The sequence below is a fragment of the Caenorhabditis elegans genome, chromosome I (assembly GCF_000002985.6).
Source record: "Caenorhabditis elegans chromosome I".
Classification (NCBI taxonomy): domain Eukaryota; kingdom Metazoa; phylum Nematoda; class Chromadorea; order Rhabditida; family Rhabditidae; genus Caenorhabditis; species Caenorhabditis elegans.
Genome location: NC_003279.8, coordinates 167,249 through 183,083, shown reverse-complemented (window position 1 = coordinate 183,083; position 15,835 = coordinate 167,249). Strand labels below are relative to the sequence as shown.

At 37.4% G+C, this 15,835-nt stretch overlaps 3 protein-coding genes and 1 non-coding gene across 7 annotated transcripts; 2 read left to right on the top strand and 2 right to left on the bottom strand.

Moving 5' to 3' along the window:
- Positions 1-311: 311 nt before the first annotated feature.
- Positions 312-1,016, top strand: F56C11.3 (Sulfhydryl oxidase). Its single transcript, NM_058289.4, has 4 exons — positions 312-412; positions 468-539; positions 584-690; positions 739-1,016. Exons 1-4 carry the CDS (start codon positions 313-315, stop codon positions 943-945), a joined length of 486 nt encoding a protein of 161 aa, NP_490690.1. The 5' UTR covers position 312; the 3' UTR covers positions 946-1,016.
- On the bottom strand, positions 923-4,560 carry F56C11.5 (MARVEL domain-containing protein). Of its 2 annotated transcripts, none has more exons than NM_001393005.1 (5): positions 2,619-3,003; positions 2,386-2,484; positions 1,570-1,833; positions 1,317-1,421; positions 923-1,270 (listed from the first exon to the last, which is right to left on the bottom strand). In NM_001393005.1, exons 1-5 carry the CDS (start codon positions 2,688-2,690, stop codon positions 1,118-1,120), a joined length of 693 nt encoding a protein of 230 aa, NP_001379976.1. In that variant the 5' UTR covers positions 2,691-3,003; the 3' UTR covers positions 923-1,117. The 2 variants fall into 2 exon arrangements, with proteins under 2 accessions (NP_001379976.1, NP_001122485.1); NM_001129013.4 differs by lacking the exon at positions 2,619-3,003 and adding an exon at positions 4,464-4,560 and having other exon boundaries at positions 925-1,270.
- A 232-nt stretch (positions 4,561-4,792) lies between these two features.
- On the top strand, positions 4,793-4,852 carry F56C11.7. The gene has a single exon (NR_049903.1). It is a non-coding gene; the product is annotated as an Unclassified non-coding RNA F56C11.7 (non-coding RNA).
- A 2,242-nt stretch (positions 4,853-7,094) lies between these two features.
- Positions 7,095-11,859, bottom strand: cest-27 (Carboxylic ester hydrolase; the record flags this gene model as incomplete). 3 transcript variants are annotated; one of them, NM_001444147.1, is made up of 9 exons in its annotated part: positions 7,095-7,329; positions 7,376-7,505; positions 7,843-7,987; positions 8,031-8,206; positions 8,252-8,479; positions 8,772-9,309; positions 9,359-9,523; positions 9,576-9,672; positions 11,716-11,859. In NM_001444147.1, 8 exons carry the CDS (start codon positions 9,660-9,662, stop codon positions 7,152-7,154), a joined length of 1,647 nt encoding a protein of 548 aa, NP_001431064.1. The 3 variants fall into 3 exon arrangements, 2 of the variants coding, with proteins under 2 accessions (NP_001431064.1, NP_871861.2); NM_182061.6 differs by having other exon boundaries at positions 7,152-7,329; positions 11,716-11,744; NR_131341.1 differs by lacking the exon at positions 11,716-11,859 and having other exon boundaries at positions 7,152-7,329; positions 8,772-9,523; positions 9,576-9,662.
- Positions 11,860-15,835: the final 3,976 nt, after the last annotated feature.

Genomic DNA, 15,835 nt, shown 5'->3' with positions numbered 1-15,835 from the left:
ATTTTTTGGGCTTTAAAAATCAAGACAATTCAAAAAAGCTTGATTCCCGCGCGCCACGATTTCCCTCATCTCGAGATTTCTCTGCGTCTACGCTCTCTAACGCGTGTCAGTGGAGCGCACTTGCATTTCTTGTTTTTAGTTAATTTTTTTTCGTTTTTGCATCATTTTTTGCGCAATTTCTCACATTTTTGACCTATTTTTAATGCATTTCTATAGATTTGTCGTAGACTATGTATAGTTTCATAAGTTTACGCCCTAAAACGGCTTCTAAAACTGACGAAACGAAAACCAAGTTTAAAAATTAATTTCAGAATGGAAATCGGTCCAGATGGAAAGCCGTGTCGTGCATGCGTCAGTGTAGAGGATATGATGAAAAAAGGCAGAGAAATGGCTGAAAAAATAAAGAAAAAAGGTGATTTCCCTAGATTTCCAGAGCAAAAAATCTCAATTATTTTAGTTCTTTGCAGAATCCGAGACGACGCCGAGCACGAGCACAGGAGCGAAGTTGCACGGATGTCCAGTAGACAAGGATGAGCTCGGTTCGCTTTTAATTCAAATTTCCACCAAAAATTTCAAATTTCAGGCAGATCCACGTGGAATTTGCTACACACAATGTCGGTTTACTACCCGGAAAAGCCTACCGACGAGGATAAGGATCGAGCCAGAAGTTTCATGTCTATTCTAGGAAAAGTTAGCTAATAAGCTCAAGATTCCCACAAAAACGCCTAAATTTTTCAGACATATCCCTGCGATTTCTGCGCCAAAGATCTCCGAAAAGATCTGAAAGAATCGCCGCCAAAAGTGGAAAGCCGCGAGGCGTTTGCGCTATGGATGTGCCAGCTACACAATAAAGTCAACGAAAAAACCGGAAAACCAAAGTTCGAGTGTCGAGATGTGATGCAAAGGTGGCGAGACGGGTGGAAAGATGGATCGTGTGATTATTAATTGAGAAGAATAAATAGAATATATCAAAGATTTTTGTACAGAATTCGAAAATAAAGTATGAAAAAATTAAAGCCTGACACATGTGATAAAAGTGAAGAATTTCGGGACATATATACACAAAAATTTACCGGATTTTTTCGAGAAAAATTCAACAAATGGTCTAAAATATAGACTAAAAATCGGTGGCCTGAACGATTTGATTGGGGTATAGTGAGAGTTGAATCGTCTTCGGCGCACAATACTCCTCGACCGACGGAGTACGAGATTGAAGTTTCTGGCTCTTCAAAAGCTGGTAACTATCGATGACGACGTACATGCACCAGGTCTGCAAAAATTAAAGTTACATGGGTCTCGCCATGGGAAAAGCTCACATTCAGCACAGCGATGAGCAAGTAGGAGACTGCGAAAATGACGAGAAGGCCCACTAGGAATCCGGAAACCACGTTTGTTGTGATCATTGGCGCCGGGAGAATTGTCTGGAAAATTTAAAATACATATATTAATGAAAAAAAAAAATTTTTTTCGCAAAATGGGTCTTTTTTTTGGAAGCAAAAAAATGAGGAAAAATTGAGGAAAAAGAAGGAATTTCCCAAGGAAACAAATTTCATTTTTTACCACACTTACCATGGAATCAGCGGCGATTTGCGGATTTGTAACCACGACGAGCAACTGAAACGTGGCACCGTGGAAAAGCGCATAAAGCGTCGCACATGTGAGTCCCAGGAAGCACAAAACGAGCAGAATCTGCATGACGATGTGCGGGATGAGAAGATTTCCGATTTGGTAGAAAATCGCGACGAAAAGCAGAAAAATGACGAGCAGAAAGAGCAAGGCGGCGATTGTGAAGACGGTCGAGTGCTCCGAATTGCCCCAACTGCCATTTGAGAGCTGAAATAATTGATTTTCAGTTTGTTTTTTCAATGGGAACTGATTTTTTTAGTGAAAAAGAATTTTTAAATTACTGTAGGATTGAGTTTTTCATTGATTTTTTCCACACAAAACTGAAAATTTTCAGATTTTTTTTAGGTTTTTCCAGTTTCTCAGATAAACGCTTAGTCGTCTAATTAGATTTCAACCATATTCAACGAGATTTCAACCATATTTTTTAGAAAATCCATATTGCATTATATTTGCTCCATATTAGATTAGAAATCCATGTTAGATTAGATTTTCTCCATATTTCATTAGAAAACAAATCTAATCCAATATGGTCGAAATCTAATCCAATATGGCACGATCTCAGCCATATTTGATTAGATTTGCTCCATATTGGATTAGATTTTAACCATATTTGGTTAGAAAATCCATATTGTCAAATCAAATAAAATCCATAAGCCTATTAATTATGTCCCCATTATATTTGCTCAGTTTCTAATCAAATATGGTTGAAATCTAATTAGACGACTAAGCGTTGGTCTGAGTTGCAGGCAAACAAATTACCTGATAAATTAAAATCGAGAGCTCGACGACGGCGATCGCGATCGATAAGTGATTGACGTGGATGAAGCATCGTTTTGTGTTGTATGTCTGCTCGTCGGCCTGAAATATATATCTTTGCTTAATTTGCTGCTACAAACTTGAAAATTTAGATTTATCTCGAAAATGTGGGGCTTTTAACAAATTTTTTTAAAAATATTTCAGATGTTTTACGTCTTCCGCCGCTTTTTACTCACATTCTCTTCAGATTTTCGCAGTGAGCTCACTGACGTGAAAACTTTGGATTGTAATCGTTTGAATGAGTCCATTTGGCTATAAACCTCGCTTTATAGAACGTAGAAATGATGAAAAAGAGGAAAAAAGATCAATAAATCAGAGGAAATCGGAAATAAATTGAGGGGGTCGAAGTAGGAGGAAGATGACATCGTTGAAGGACGGTGCGCAGCGATATAGTGTTGGGTTCGTTGGAGGGTGCAGAGATATTCTCACCTACATATGATTGGTACCGAAGATGAAAAAAGATGGGAAAAGAGACGGAGAAAATCCGGCGATTTTAAAAGGAAATTCTTTTTTTTTTAATTAAAAATAGGGTTACGGTAGCTTTAAAGGCGCATAGGTAATGTGATCGTTGAGGTCTCGCTACGCAAGTTTTAATTTCCGTGAATTTTAACTGAGAATCCATGAAATTTAGTTTTTTTTTCGAATTTTCGAATATTCCGGCGAAAGCGAAAATTAAAAATATTTTCTAATTTTTTCTATCATTCGAAAGTTTCAAAAACAGTAGTTTAAAGGCGCATGCCGACGAAAATGAAGAAAAACATTTTTCGAAAGTAAAGCGAAATTTCGCGCGAAAAACATGTTTAGCGAACAAACTAATTCGATTTTAAGTACAGTTGTAAACAAGGGAGGTTTCTAGTTCTTAAAGGAAAAATGGGTCTTGGCACGAAACAAATTATTTCTTGGCTGCAGTACTTGGGAGTACGGTAGGTTTTTTTAAAGTTTGTAATTTTTCCCAAACAATTATAATTAAAAACTAACAAAAAAATCTTGCAGTTCTAATTTGCCGGCAAAAATTTAAATTCTAAAGCAATGCTGGGTACAGTAGCTGAAAAGTTTCAGTCGTGCCAGGACCCACCAGCGAGAAAAAATCGCACGTTTTTCATTATAATAAAAATAATTTAAAGGATTTTTTTCGAAATGGTTAATAATCCGAATTGTTGACCGGAAATTTGAAATTCCTGAGACAATAAGGCACGGTTATTGAAAAGCCAAACGGAATTTGAGATAACAAATCGATGATGACACAATCGCAGAGGGCGTTGGTTGGATCCGAGAGAGGGATTGAACAACGAGAGAGTAGAGAAGGAGAAAGTACGGTGCGCGCGCCGCGGAGATGAATATAATAAACTAGAAGCCTGTGACCGTGAAACTGAGAAAACTCGGCCATCTGTGAAATTTAACCCTGTAGAATAAAAAAACTCGGCCGCCAATTTTTGGCAGTCATGCAGCAACGAATGCAAAATTTGCGAAAAAAAAATCGGTGGCCGAGTTTTCTCGTATTGGCGACCACGTTTATTTTCAATTGTTTTTTCACAGAAAAATTGCAAGAAATTCAAATTCTCTCAGAAATACAATTTTTGCGGGAAATTCAAAACTTTCAGAATTTCTTTGGCCAAAAATTCAAATTCTATCAGAAAATAATATGCCAAAAAAAATCAAAATTTTCCGAAATTTTTTTGGCGGGAAATTCAAAATTTTCAGAATAGTTTCAGAAAAAATAAATATTATCGATTTTGTTTAAACAGTTATAAATATGAAAAAAAAGATTTTCGATAAGTAAATAAATATTTAGAAACGCCGCTAAACAACAAGCGATTCGGCACAATAGAGCATCGTTTGAAGTAAAAAAACATTTTTAAAAGTTGTTTTCCTCGTAAATTATCAATTTTTCGGACGAGTTTCTTTTAAAGGGACATAAAAATTTTACGGTTATCTGTAGAACAAACCTGCCCCACTATAAAATCTGCAATTTTGCGTTATGGTGCATACAGTACCCTCAATGTTTAAAGGCGCATACTCACCTGAGAACACGAGCCAAGTAGTGGAACCTTCTGGACCAGCGATTGATCGGACATGTCACCTTCCAAACAAAATTTTTCGGAATATTCCTTGGAACCTGAATTTCTGAAGATATAAGAGGGGATATGCGGGGAGGAGAGGCAGATGGCGACCCAAAGATAAGGGTAGACACAGAAAAAGGAGATGAAGACAATGGTATATTCCTTTACAAGGGGATTATCCAAAAAGAAAGGATACTTATCAGCTGATAATAATACTGTTAGGTGATAATAATAATGGAGAAACTACAGATTTGATGGTTTCACAAAAACTAACTGTGATAACAGAAAACGGTTAACTACAAAAATGTAGAGCGTATAATTTTGCACATTTTGTTAGTTGATAACCTTTTGATAGATCTTTTCCCTGCAGAGGGACGTGGCTTTAAAGTTGACAAGGTTCTCCCCTCCCTAGTGGGTTGACAAGGTTCTCCCCTCCCCAGTGGGGGAGTCCCCACTGCCTCTCATTGCTCGAGTTTGAGCAAGGAATAAAGCTTCAAAAATTGTAAATCGAGAAACTACTCAAAATTTTAAACTCTATAACTTGTAATTAGCAACTTTCCAATAACTCTAGCATTTTTAGACTTATGCTCCTTTGAAGGAGGAATAATTCAGCTGGCAAAAATTTTCAGCTTGCGAAAAACTTTGACATTTATTATATAACAATTATGTTTAGTTTTAACTCTCAGGCAGTCTCCGGAATGCAAGTGTGAGTCAGAATTGGGAGGGTAGCAAAAAAGTGCAAATGTGTAATAACAAAACCATATTGCTACGGGGGAATAGCATTCGAAAAATGAGAAAATCGAAGCGAGACGCAAACTGATTTTATCTTGATACTTCACTTCACAGAAAATAACAAAAAAGACAATTAGGAATCATTGACTTCTTAAAATTAGCCGAAAATAGACGTAGGTAGTATCAAAAAACAGTGTGTGGGGGTTAGTTACAACCGGTCAAAACCAATAAATTAGGAATCAATTTTCCCATTTTTTCAGAAAATGCGACCGTTTTTGGGTAGTCATTGATACCCAACAGAGAAATTTAATGCGGGAATATGTCGATTAGGAAGATGAACGATTTGAATGGTCGTGGTGATGATGATGAAGAAGCGGAGGCGACCCCGAGAACGAGAACACGAGAATGATGATGGTTGATAAAAAACGATGGATGGTTGAGATGGAGATATCCATGAAGAGATTTAGACATTAAAGTTTATCATTTAATTGCAAAGAATAACTGACTAGTGGGATTGAACGGACATGGTAGGCGCAGTTAACATTAACAGGTAACGTTCGAGAAATGAGCATTATATTTTATTAAAGAAATTTTTAACTGAAAACGTATGGCTCTTGAGCAAGAGGATTTTTTTTTTGAAACCTCACCAAAAATGAACTCACGAGATGCTATAGAGCTTGTGTCATGATTGCGTTGAAATATTAGAACATTATAAACATGCACAATTATGGGCATCACTGTACAAATCGTTATTCTACTTGCAACTATTTCGATTGTCATTATTAGAAGAATATTATTATAATACTATTCTAATGAAAAAAAATCACAAAAAAACAATGAATTGAAAAGTAAGTATAATATGAATCAATGTGGGACCCAAGCCTGTAATAATAAAATGAGAACGAAGAACCTTATGACTCATTGACTCCATTCGGGAATGAACACATGTCTCTCGTTATGCTTCATTGACTGCATAGCTATCAAGTGCAGATACATAAATGTGACACCTGTTTCAAAATGTGTTGTCCTTCGGTTTCATGTTTCTACAAACTCCTATGTTTGGTATTGCGAAAACACTCTTTAAGGAGATTGATTACTGTAGGTGCTGTGCGCGGCTTTCAAAGTTCAAACAAATTAGGCAACCTTACCGTTACTACATTAATGTGGAAGGTTGTGTACTATTTAAATTGAGTCAAAAACGGTATGCATCAGGGATGGGCGTCGAAATTTTTTTTCTGAAAATTGGCAAATTGGCAGACTGCCGAAATTGAAATTTCCGGCGAATTGCCAAATTGGGCAAACCGGCAAATTTGCCGAAAAAAAGAATAAAAATTAAATATTTTCAAAAAGGCACAGTTTTAAGTGTTTCCGTCGTAAAAAGAACCCTCTAAACACTTCCGGCAAATTGATATCCGGCAAACGGCAGATCGGCAATTTGCCAAAAATGAAAATTTCCAAAAAATCAGAATGTTCGCCGAACGGCAATTGCCGCCCACCTCTGTTATAGATTATGTAAAAAGCTTTCTGGCGGTTAAGTTTTGGTTTCACACAAAAAGCACATCCATGGAAAGGGGAAAGTATAATAGAGTTGAATGTATGGAAAGCTTCCGACTTTTTCCTTTGTTTGAAAAAGTATGCGGATAATTTATAATGGTGCCAGCTTATACATCGTTTGGGTAGAACCGTGTTGGTTTTTGTGTTAAGGATTGGTAGTTGAGTTATTGATTCAAACAAGTTAGATTTTTTGGCATAGTACAGGATTAATAAAAATAACTGATTATAAAATAAAATTCAGTTAGATTGCAAGATATTGAAATGTTTCTTGATGTATGTATGTAACTCAGAAAAAATAAATATATAACAAATCAAAAATATTTATAAACCCGTAAAATCAATCAAGTAAAAATAACAGCAATTTCACATCTGAGCCCTGCTAACATTTAATGCTCTCAGTTTATCCCATAGCTCGGCTCTCCGTTCCTGATAGTCCTCAACCATTTCAGAATCGTCCAGATCAATCTTGAAATGGCGGAACGGGTGTGCCGAGTCGTGCTTTTGCCATTCTCCAGTCTCCTGGTTTTCTCCATTAGGGTTTCTGAAAGCAGCTTAATTTTTTTCGAAAGTGTTCACAAAAAAAGTACCCATATTTTGCAAAATTTGTAAAATAAGTTGTCATAACGTGAAGCATCTTCTTATCATTATCATTTGGTCGGAATTTCGAGATTATTCCTTTGCCGAGCACATATCTCATTTCCGTGCAATGTGTGGAGCCTGAAAATTGGATATTGAGCCAAATGGGCACTGGGCCACAGCGATAGGGACCGCTAGGTAATCTCGGAGTCTCAGGATTAATTTCAATTAGTTCGGCAATACTGTTCAGATAAGGTACACTATTAGAATCGTTAGTGACAGGTTACGGTCGTACGGATGAAGTAGCCTAAGCAATCGGAGTTTTTACAAAGTCCTATAATTTGGAAAATTTCTTTTCAATCTGATTTAAAAGTTTTACCATACTCATACATTTCTAGCTTAGAATTTCTAAAACTGATCTACCAAAAAGCATGTGGCCCAGAGCTTAGAAAATCTGACCCATCCTGCCTAAACTCACCCAAAAACGGAAGAAGCCACCGGAACACTCCGAATCCTGCAGAGTTATGATAGTCAAACTGATAGAAGTATACATCGTGTTGAAGATCCGTCATAATGTTAGCCAGACGGTATGTACCATAGTTGATAGAATAGTCTCCAATGAACTGAAACACTGGCTGATGGCCCTGTAGGCTCTATGCCACCTACCTTCACAATCTGATGCATATTCTTCTCATGATCCTTGGGATGTACCCCCTTGAAATAAAAGTCGTAGACCATCTGCAGCACATCGTCAGCACGCTCTCCATAGTCGCATTCTTTAAAGATTCTTCCCATGAACTTTTTAATTCCTTCCGGATTTTTCGATAAGGCACCGAGGGCGACTATAATAGAAAATTTTCAGAAAATTTTCAGAAGTTTAAACTCACTGAAAAATAGACCCTCGTACTTGGTGGTTCCTGTCATTATTTGCATCTTTGGAGCTTCTTTTCTAAGCTGGTTAAGTGGTTTCGGGAAGAAGTCGCCGTCAAAGTTTGGCACAAAATACAAGCTTCCAGCCTGGGAATGCTTGAATCCTCTTTTCGGGTTTATGCCCATCTCGATCTTGTAAAGGGGTTGCTGGTCGATGAATTGGAGAAGGTCTTCACTGTCGTTGTCTGGAATGAAGTAATTAGGGATATTACTCAACAAGTTTGCACTGGTTTTTCATTCGGATACGTCAAGATTTTTGGAAAATTCACCGTATTAAATTTGCAATAGAAATAACTACATAGGAAATGTCTTGAGCCTTGCTATGACGGGCTCCCAGGCTGAGTGTGGTAGGCCAAGTAGCCAACGGAACTGCTTCGATGGGCTTTAGTAAAAATTACGCTTAAACAAACTCAATCCAACTCTGATGACAATGCAATTTCTAACATCTTACGACTAAGCGACATTTCAATCACTTACCATCTCCTTCCCATCCAAGGTATCTCGCAAACTCCCTCGACAACTGAGCCTGCTGCTCACTAGTCCGCATCGCAAAATCACATTCTCCATTCCCTGCCATCGGAATCGCCCGATTGAACAATCCCCTCGAGTGCGGCGATAGGCAAAGCAGATCCACAGATGCTCCACCTGCACTTTGGCCAAAGATTGTAACATTATCAGGGTCGCCTCGGAAGCTTTGAATGTTCTCCTGAACCCACTCGAGTGCGGCAGTCTGATCCCAAAGTCCAAGGTTTCCACGGCACACTTCGTCGCCGGTGGTGAAGAATCCAAGGACGCCGAGGCGGTAGTTAATGGTCACGACGACGACGTCCTTGGTGCAAAGGTTTCGTGCGATGGAAGCGCAGCCGTAGTTGCTGGATGAGTGAACAGCGAAGCCTCCGCCATGGATGAAGACCATCACTGGGAAGCCGTCGGGCCATTCATTTGACTCCCACTTTGGAGTGAATACGTTCAGGCTGAGACAGTGCTCCTCACTTTTCCCGACTGTGTTCACAAACTGAACATTATAAAAATGACAGAGTTTTGCTCTGATTTAGGCGCCTCACCTGCCCTAGTAGCTCATCATTTTGCGGACTCCTTGGCCCGAACCTAACACAATCCAGCGGCTCCGTCCATTTCCGATGAGCAACTGGCTTCTTAAAGCGCAAGGCTCCAATTGGTGGCTCGGCGTACGGGATTCCAAGGAACCCCTCCACCACTGAACCGTCTTCCTAAATAATTTTCTTTCATCTTAACTTAGTGAGAGCTCAATTTATGACCTACTTGCTCATATCCGACACCTTTTATTGGGCCACACGTGGCATCGTGGACTGCAGTGAGGTGGTGATGTTTGGAGAGGAATCCTCCCATTAGGAATCGGCTGAAATTTGGGAAAAATTAAAAAATGTTTGAAGTTTAGAAAGTTGTGAATGGCAAATATGTGACGTCATCGGCTAGGAATCGAGAGCACGCTGACCCCCTAGTCTAATTGGACCTCAAATAGAGAAATAAGAATGGTGTGATGTGACACCTTACTCTGTGACGTCATCAGTCGAAAGGGGTCTCTATGCAGGCAGGGCTCCATTTTTTCTGAGATTTCAGCCAAAAACCGGTCCCCTATCAAACATTTCACACCATTTAGTTACGCCATTTGCTGAGCTACGGAAAAAATTGGACCTTTTATGCTATCAATTATAGACAAAGCAAAGTTTTAAAGATATTTCTTCAAAAAAATAGTTTGTGTGAAAAAACATGGAGACATGTAGAGTGTGAGAGGGCTAATCTAAATTTTTCACGAATGGCATGTCAAAACAGGTCTTCTGCCGGGCGCTGTAGGCTACGGCTTGTCAGCGATGACGTCACACGGCGTCCTGGAGACATAACTGATACTCTCTGGACACTACAGAGAGGGGCGAAAAAGCGAGAGAAGTGAGAAAACGATCACCACTTGAGTGAAGGAGGAGAAAGAACAGCTGGAGAGGGATACTATTAGTCAACATGACTTGCAGAGTTCACAACTTTCGAAATGAGGCTAGACTGAAGTCCGTGGCTTGCGAAATCCTGATTATCTCTAAAACAAAAGCTACTGTCAAAAATATTTTTACTATCAAATTATAGATCTTAAAAACTCAGCGAGGAGAGGTGCATTGAAAAACTTGTTGACTACAAAAATGTGTAGAATTTTTCGCTCTACAAAATAAATTTATTGGTTTTTGAGCGGAACTAGTAAGAAATCCGAATAATCTCATTTTTAAAATAGACGAAAACAGTTAGGAGAAGATGGAAAGAGAACAGCTGAGATGGAGGCGGATATCACTAGGAAACATGAGTTGTAAAGTTTACAGATTTCGAAAGAGGCTACAATGAGGTGAGGTCATGCGGTTTGTCAGAGGAATACTAACTTGGTAACACACAAAAAGTCGAGGTAGAGTTAAAAACGTCATTATCTCAAAACCTAGCAGCGCTATCAAAAAATTAGCAACTAAAAATTTGTAGAATTTTTTTATTTTAATTTTTTGTTTTTTTTTTTGAATTTTTCGATAGCTCCACTCTCCGAGTTATGAAAACTCAAAACTTGCAAATGAGAGAGTGGGAGGGAGAGGGAGACGCAAACTCACTCGCTGTCTGCGTCTCCCCCAATCCCACGCTGTCTCTCAGCTGAAACTTAAACGGTACATAAATCAGCGGGGAAGAACGCTAACAAAGATTTTTCAATCAGGAAAGTAAATGCAATTTTTTTCTCTACAAACTGCGGTTCTCAGTTTCCGACAGAAAAAATGTGTTTAAAAATCTTTAAAAATGCCAAAATTTAGTAATTTCCACATTGTTGCAACGACGACAAAACGACTAGTGAATGAGTGGACATCGAAATCGAAACGGATTATCTTGCCGATAATCTTGTAGACAGTAACGGTCGACTGGACTTCTCGAGGACTAGTTATGCTCAGGGAAACGTAGGCCACTCGGGAAGTGACTTTGATTTCTAGGCTACAAATATTTAAAACGTGGCGTAGAACTTTCGAGTCCACGGTAGTTATTGTCTAGAGAACGACAGGTTAAAAATCCTAGGGCATCAAATGAAAAGCTCGACCACGTGAAGACGTTTGGCCAAGCATTACTAAAAGCAGGAAAATATTTTTTAAAAAACTAGTCATCAAAATATTGAAAGCGACCTGAAATTTAAACAAAACTCGTTCACGGCCATGGAAAAAAATAAGTTTCCGAGAAAAAACGTAAAAAAAGTTTCTAGGCACCACGCGAAAAATTTGGCCACAAAATATTAAGCCTGCCCAAGTACGGATAAAAACTCTTCCACTGTCTTTTTTACGGAAAACGTGGAAGAAATGCATTTAATTTTTTAGGCCACTAAATGCAAAGCTAGGCCACAAAAAATTGATTTTTTTAATGCTCACAAAAAACTCACTTTATACTGATAATATAGTCAGAAAGCATACTTTTTTGCTGAATATTTTTCGAAAAATTGTGAATAGAATTAAGAATAAAACCCTTGGAAAATAAAAATAATAAATTGAAAACAGTTAATATTGTTGTAGGCTACACGTGCTTTCCCCTTTCTACGTTTTCTTATCAATTTGTGATTTTGGTGGGGTCTAGTTTCAACTGATAATTATGAATTGAATTCGGAAATATACTAGAGAAAAAGTGTCAATTTTAGGTACGAACATCAAATTGTAATTCAAAAATAAGGGGTACTGTAGGGAGTACAAATTAAAAAAGGAAAAAAACCCTTTCAGTATTTTTCAAATTCTGCGGAATTTAGTTTCCAGCAAAAAAACTACTGTAAATTTTTTTTCTTGCAAAAATTGAGGTAGTATTTATTCCTGCATTTTTTGATAGGAAAAAATAACTTCAACTTTGCTCTTAAACTGTCTGGAAAATTATAAAAAATAGAAATTCGAAAAACATTCGGATTTAAAAAAATTGTTGCGAATAATGTCAAATCATCTGATAACAATCTAAACGCTTATAGAATCAAACACATAAAAAGCATATAATCGGAAATTTTCGATTTTTTACAGGAAGATCTATTGAACACTAGCAAACACACACACGAAGATACCGGAAAACTGTTTGACAGAGGCTAGACATGTTCTCACAAAAATGTGTTGCGGTTGTAGTGTTATATAAGCTAAAAAAAATTCTTCAAATGTTTTTAGTTCCAGGTGAAAAACTAATATATTTTGGTAGAATTTGAATTTTTTTAAATTTACGAATTTTCTACAAACTATTTTTATCATTAAATAAAGTTCAACATTTATTTTTTCCTGTTAGCTTGAAAATAAGTGTGACAGGTATCTTATATTACGAATTTTGAAAAAAATTCGAAAAGAAATTCAAATTTTTGTTTATTAAAACATACTTCTTGGTGAGGGTTTTGAAAAAATTCAACATTATCTTTTGGAGTTTTTTTTTGTATTTTTTTCATATTTTGGAGATGCCCAACTTAAAAAAACGCGAGATTCGAAATAGCATTTTCCCCATATATAGACATTTAGTTTCCAAACTTTCTTATTTCAATTTTTTTTGAAAAACTCCATTTTTCTCCAATTTTAGGCATCAATTTCACATTTGTAGTGCTTTAGCAGCTGTTTAAAAATTAAAATGTTAATTTTGTAACAATGTTTTGGCGAAGATTTGTGTTTTGAAATTAAAAAGAAACAACGAAAAAAATTCGAAAAATTGGGCGCAAATTTTACTTTTTGAGCAATTTCTTCGAGTTCAAACTTTCCACAAGTTTGACATCAGATTCAAAGTTACAAAAAAGGATTTGATAAATAATAGTACTTAAAAAGACAAAATGCAAAATACAAAAGCTATTGCTGAAATACCTCTGAACCTGATCAGAACAGGCAAGTAGTATTAAACCAAGAGTCCTTTTGTCCACCACTTCAATCCTTTTCCAAACACAGAACACACAGTGTTACCTTCCCTCTCCTACCCAATACATTCATTTTATTTGCATGTTCAATTCCGTTCTACCTCATCATTTTCCTCCACTATTCTCTTTTTCTCAACATCCTCCAATCTCTAATAGGCGACACCTTCTTATTCTGATCCTCATTTTTTTCGGGCGAAATCGAAAGCTTGAATTGATTTTTCTGGTTCGGCCATCCTGACCGCAGGTTTGTTTTCTTTGCAACTGACCATTTGACATTATGTATGGCTTTTTGTTGATTTTTTATTTTATGCAAATTGGAAAGTACGCCCTACATCACACTAAAAAAAAGATATTCAAAACCCGAAATTGTGCCGCGAAATTCAAATTTTTGAGGATTTTGGAATTTTGGCACGATAGTCAAAAATGTAAAAATAATGTGGCACGCACTTCTGGCTTCCCTCATATATTAAAATGTAAGAGTTTGCGGAATTATGTTTTTTGGCTCGGCCACCACTGGGGTCGACTTACGAAAATTCGGCCATGTCGGAATTTCAAGGCCACCAATTGATGTGGAGAGCTTATGAAAAGTTCGGTCATTATCTCGACTTTTAGTCCACAATACTAATTAAAGGAAATTTAAACTTTAGAATATTTCGTGAATTTGAAGAGTTAGGCCACCTCTTGACGAACCATAAATATAATTCTAGGCCACCATCTTAATTTCTAGTTCACATCCCTTGTCGATGAAACATTAAAGATCTATTTGTAAATTTGAAAAATTAGGTCGCTCCAAACTTTCTAGGCCATCATTTGTATTGGTGCGAATATGAAAAACTCGGCCATCATCTGAATTTTTAGTCCAGATCATCAATTTAAAATTCTCGGCCACCAAGGTGTTGCCAATACTTTTCATCACCCCCTCCAAAATTCTGCAAAGGTTTCCAGTTTTCTCCATCCCTCATGCATTTGGATAATAAGAAGTGTTTACCGTTTTGCCACCAATTTCCCATTCAATTCTAATTCCACTTTTTCCCTCCGTCCTCCCTCGCGACCACCACTGAACATTGATCCCCTTACCCGTACAAATTTCCAATTTTCATTCCTCTCCGGCAAACTTGTGAGTCCCCTTTTGTAGCCTCCGTGTGATGTCAGTTGTCACTTTTTTTAACGCAGAAACTATGCACTTTTGGCGGTTTCGGATCATTAAACCGTTCCTTATCACTGGCATATCACCTTTATTTAGGTCAATTTTGCAAAAGGGAGGTGCCCGCCTCCCTCCATGCCTTTGGCCAGAAAGCAAACGCGCTTCAGTGAACTAGGGTGGGGTACAAGGGGATTTCGATTTTTTTATGAGTTTGTGAATTTCGAGAAGATCGGAAAATTTTGTTTTCCGATTTCTATTTTTTTAACAAACAATTTTTAAAAAAAGCGGATGTTTTGTTGTTTTTTGATTTTTCAAAGAAAAACGATTCAGATTTTTAAAAATTCCTATTAAAATTATAAAAACCAAAACAATTTTTTGATTGTACCCAACATTTTCAAATTTCACATGACAAACTCCCCAAAAACACAAAAAAATGTTTCTCGATTTTTTCCTTTTTTTCCAAAATACCAAAAAAAAAATCACTAATTTTTGGACGCCGCCCCGCCGCCCCAACAATGACGTCACATTCAGAGGATTTTGGGGGAAACGGACACCCCTCTGTTCGGTAGAGCGAGTTTGCCTCCGCTCCCTAATCCGATGGACGGTGGTGGTCTGCCACACACTTTTTTGCTGCCTTTTTCTTTTTCTTATTCGTATTATCATCAAAATACTTGTTTCTTGTGTGCTACTACTGTCCCCCATCGACACAGGAAAAATACCAGCTTTTGCCGTCCCCTCGGTCCACTTACTAAACACCTGCCTTACATTCAAGTTGCCCCTGTGTGTACCGCCGTGTTCCGCCAGTTTTCTCATTTTTTTACCTTATTTTGCATTGGAATTGCAGGAAAAAAAGTAAAATCCAGTAAATCTGACTCCCCAGAATAGCGCATTCCGGAGATACAAAATTGTTTTTTCTCTGCAGTTCTAAACAATCATTTCGATTTTTTTTAACTAATCAAAAACCTGAAAAAAATTGAGAAAATACAGATTTTTCTTGCAAATCTAGACCCGCTGAATTTTTATTTCAAAGTTAAATATTGTAGTATAATTTTTGCAACACATGAGACTTTAAGACCGGCACCATGAGACTTTTTAGACCACCAAGTAAATTCACTGGTCATGAAATGAATTTTCAGGTCACCAAATAAATTTCTAGGTCACCAAAAAAATTTCCAGACGCCAAATGAATTCCTCAGTCCCTTGACAAATTTCTAGGTCACCACTTGAAATCCCACGCCATAATTCTCAATCGAAATTTTTTCCAATGTATTTCTGAACTGAAAAATGTTTTAGACCACCAAGTAAATATCTGGGCTTTCACGAACATTTCTCGACCACCAAGTGAATTCATAGGCAATCAAGTGAATTTCTGGGCTTTCAAACAAACTTCTAAGCTTCAAGGTTAATTTCTAGGCCACCAAGTACATTTCTAGGCTACCAAATGAATTTCTAGGCCACCAAGTGAATTTATAGTCCACCAACTGCATTTCTAGGTCACAA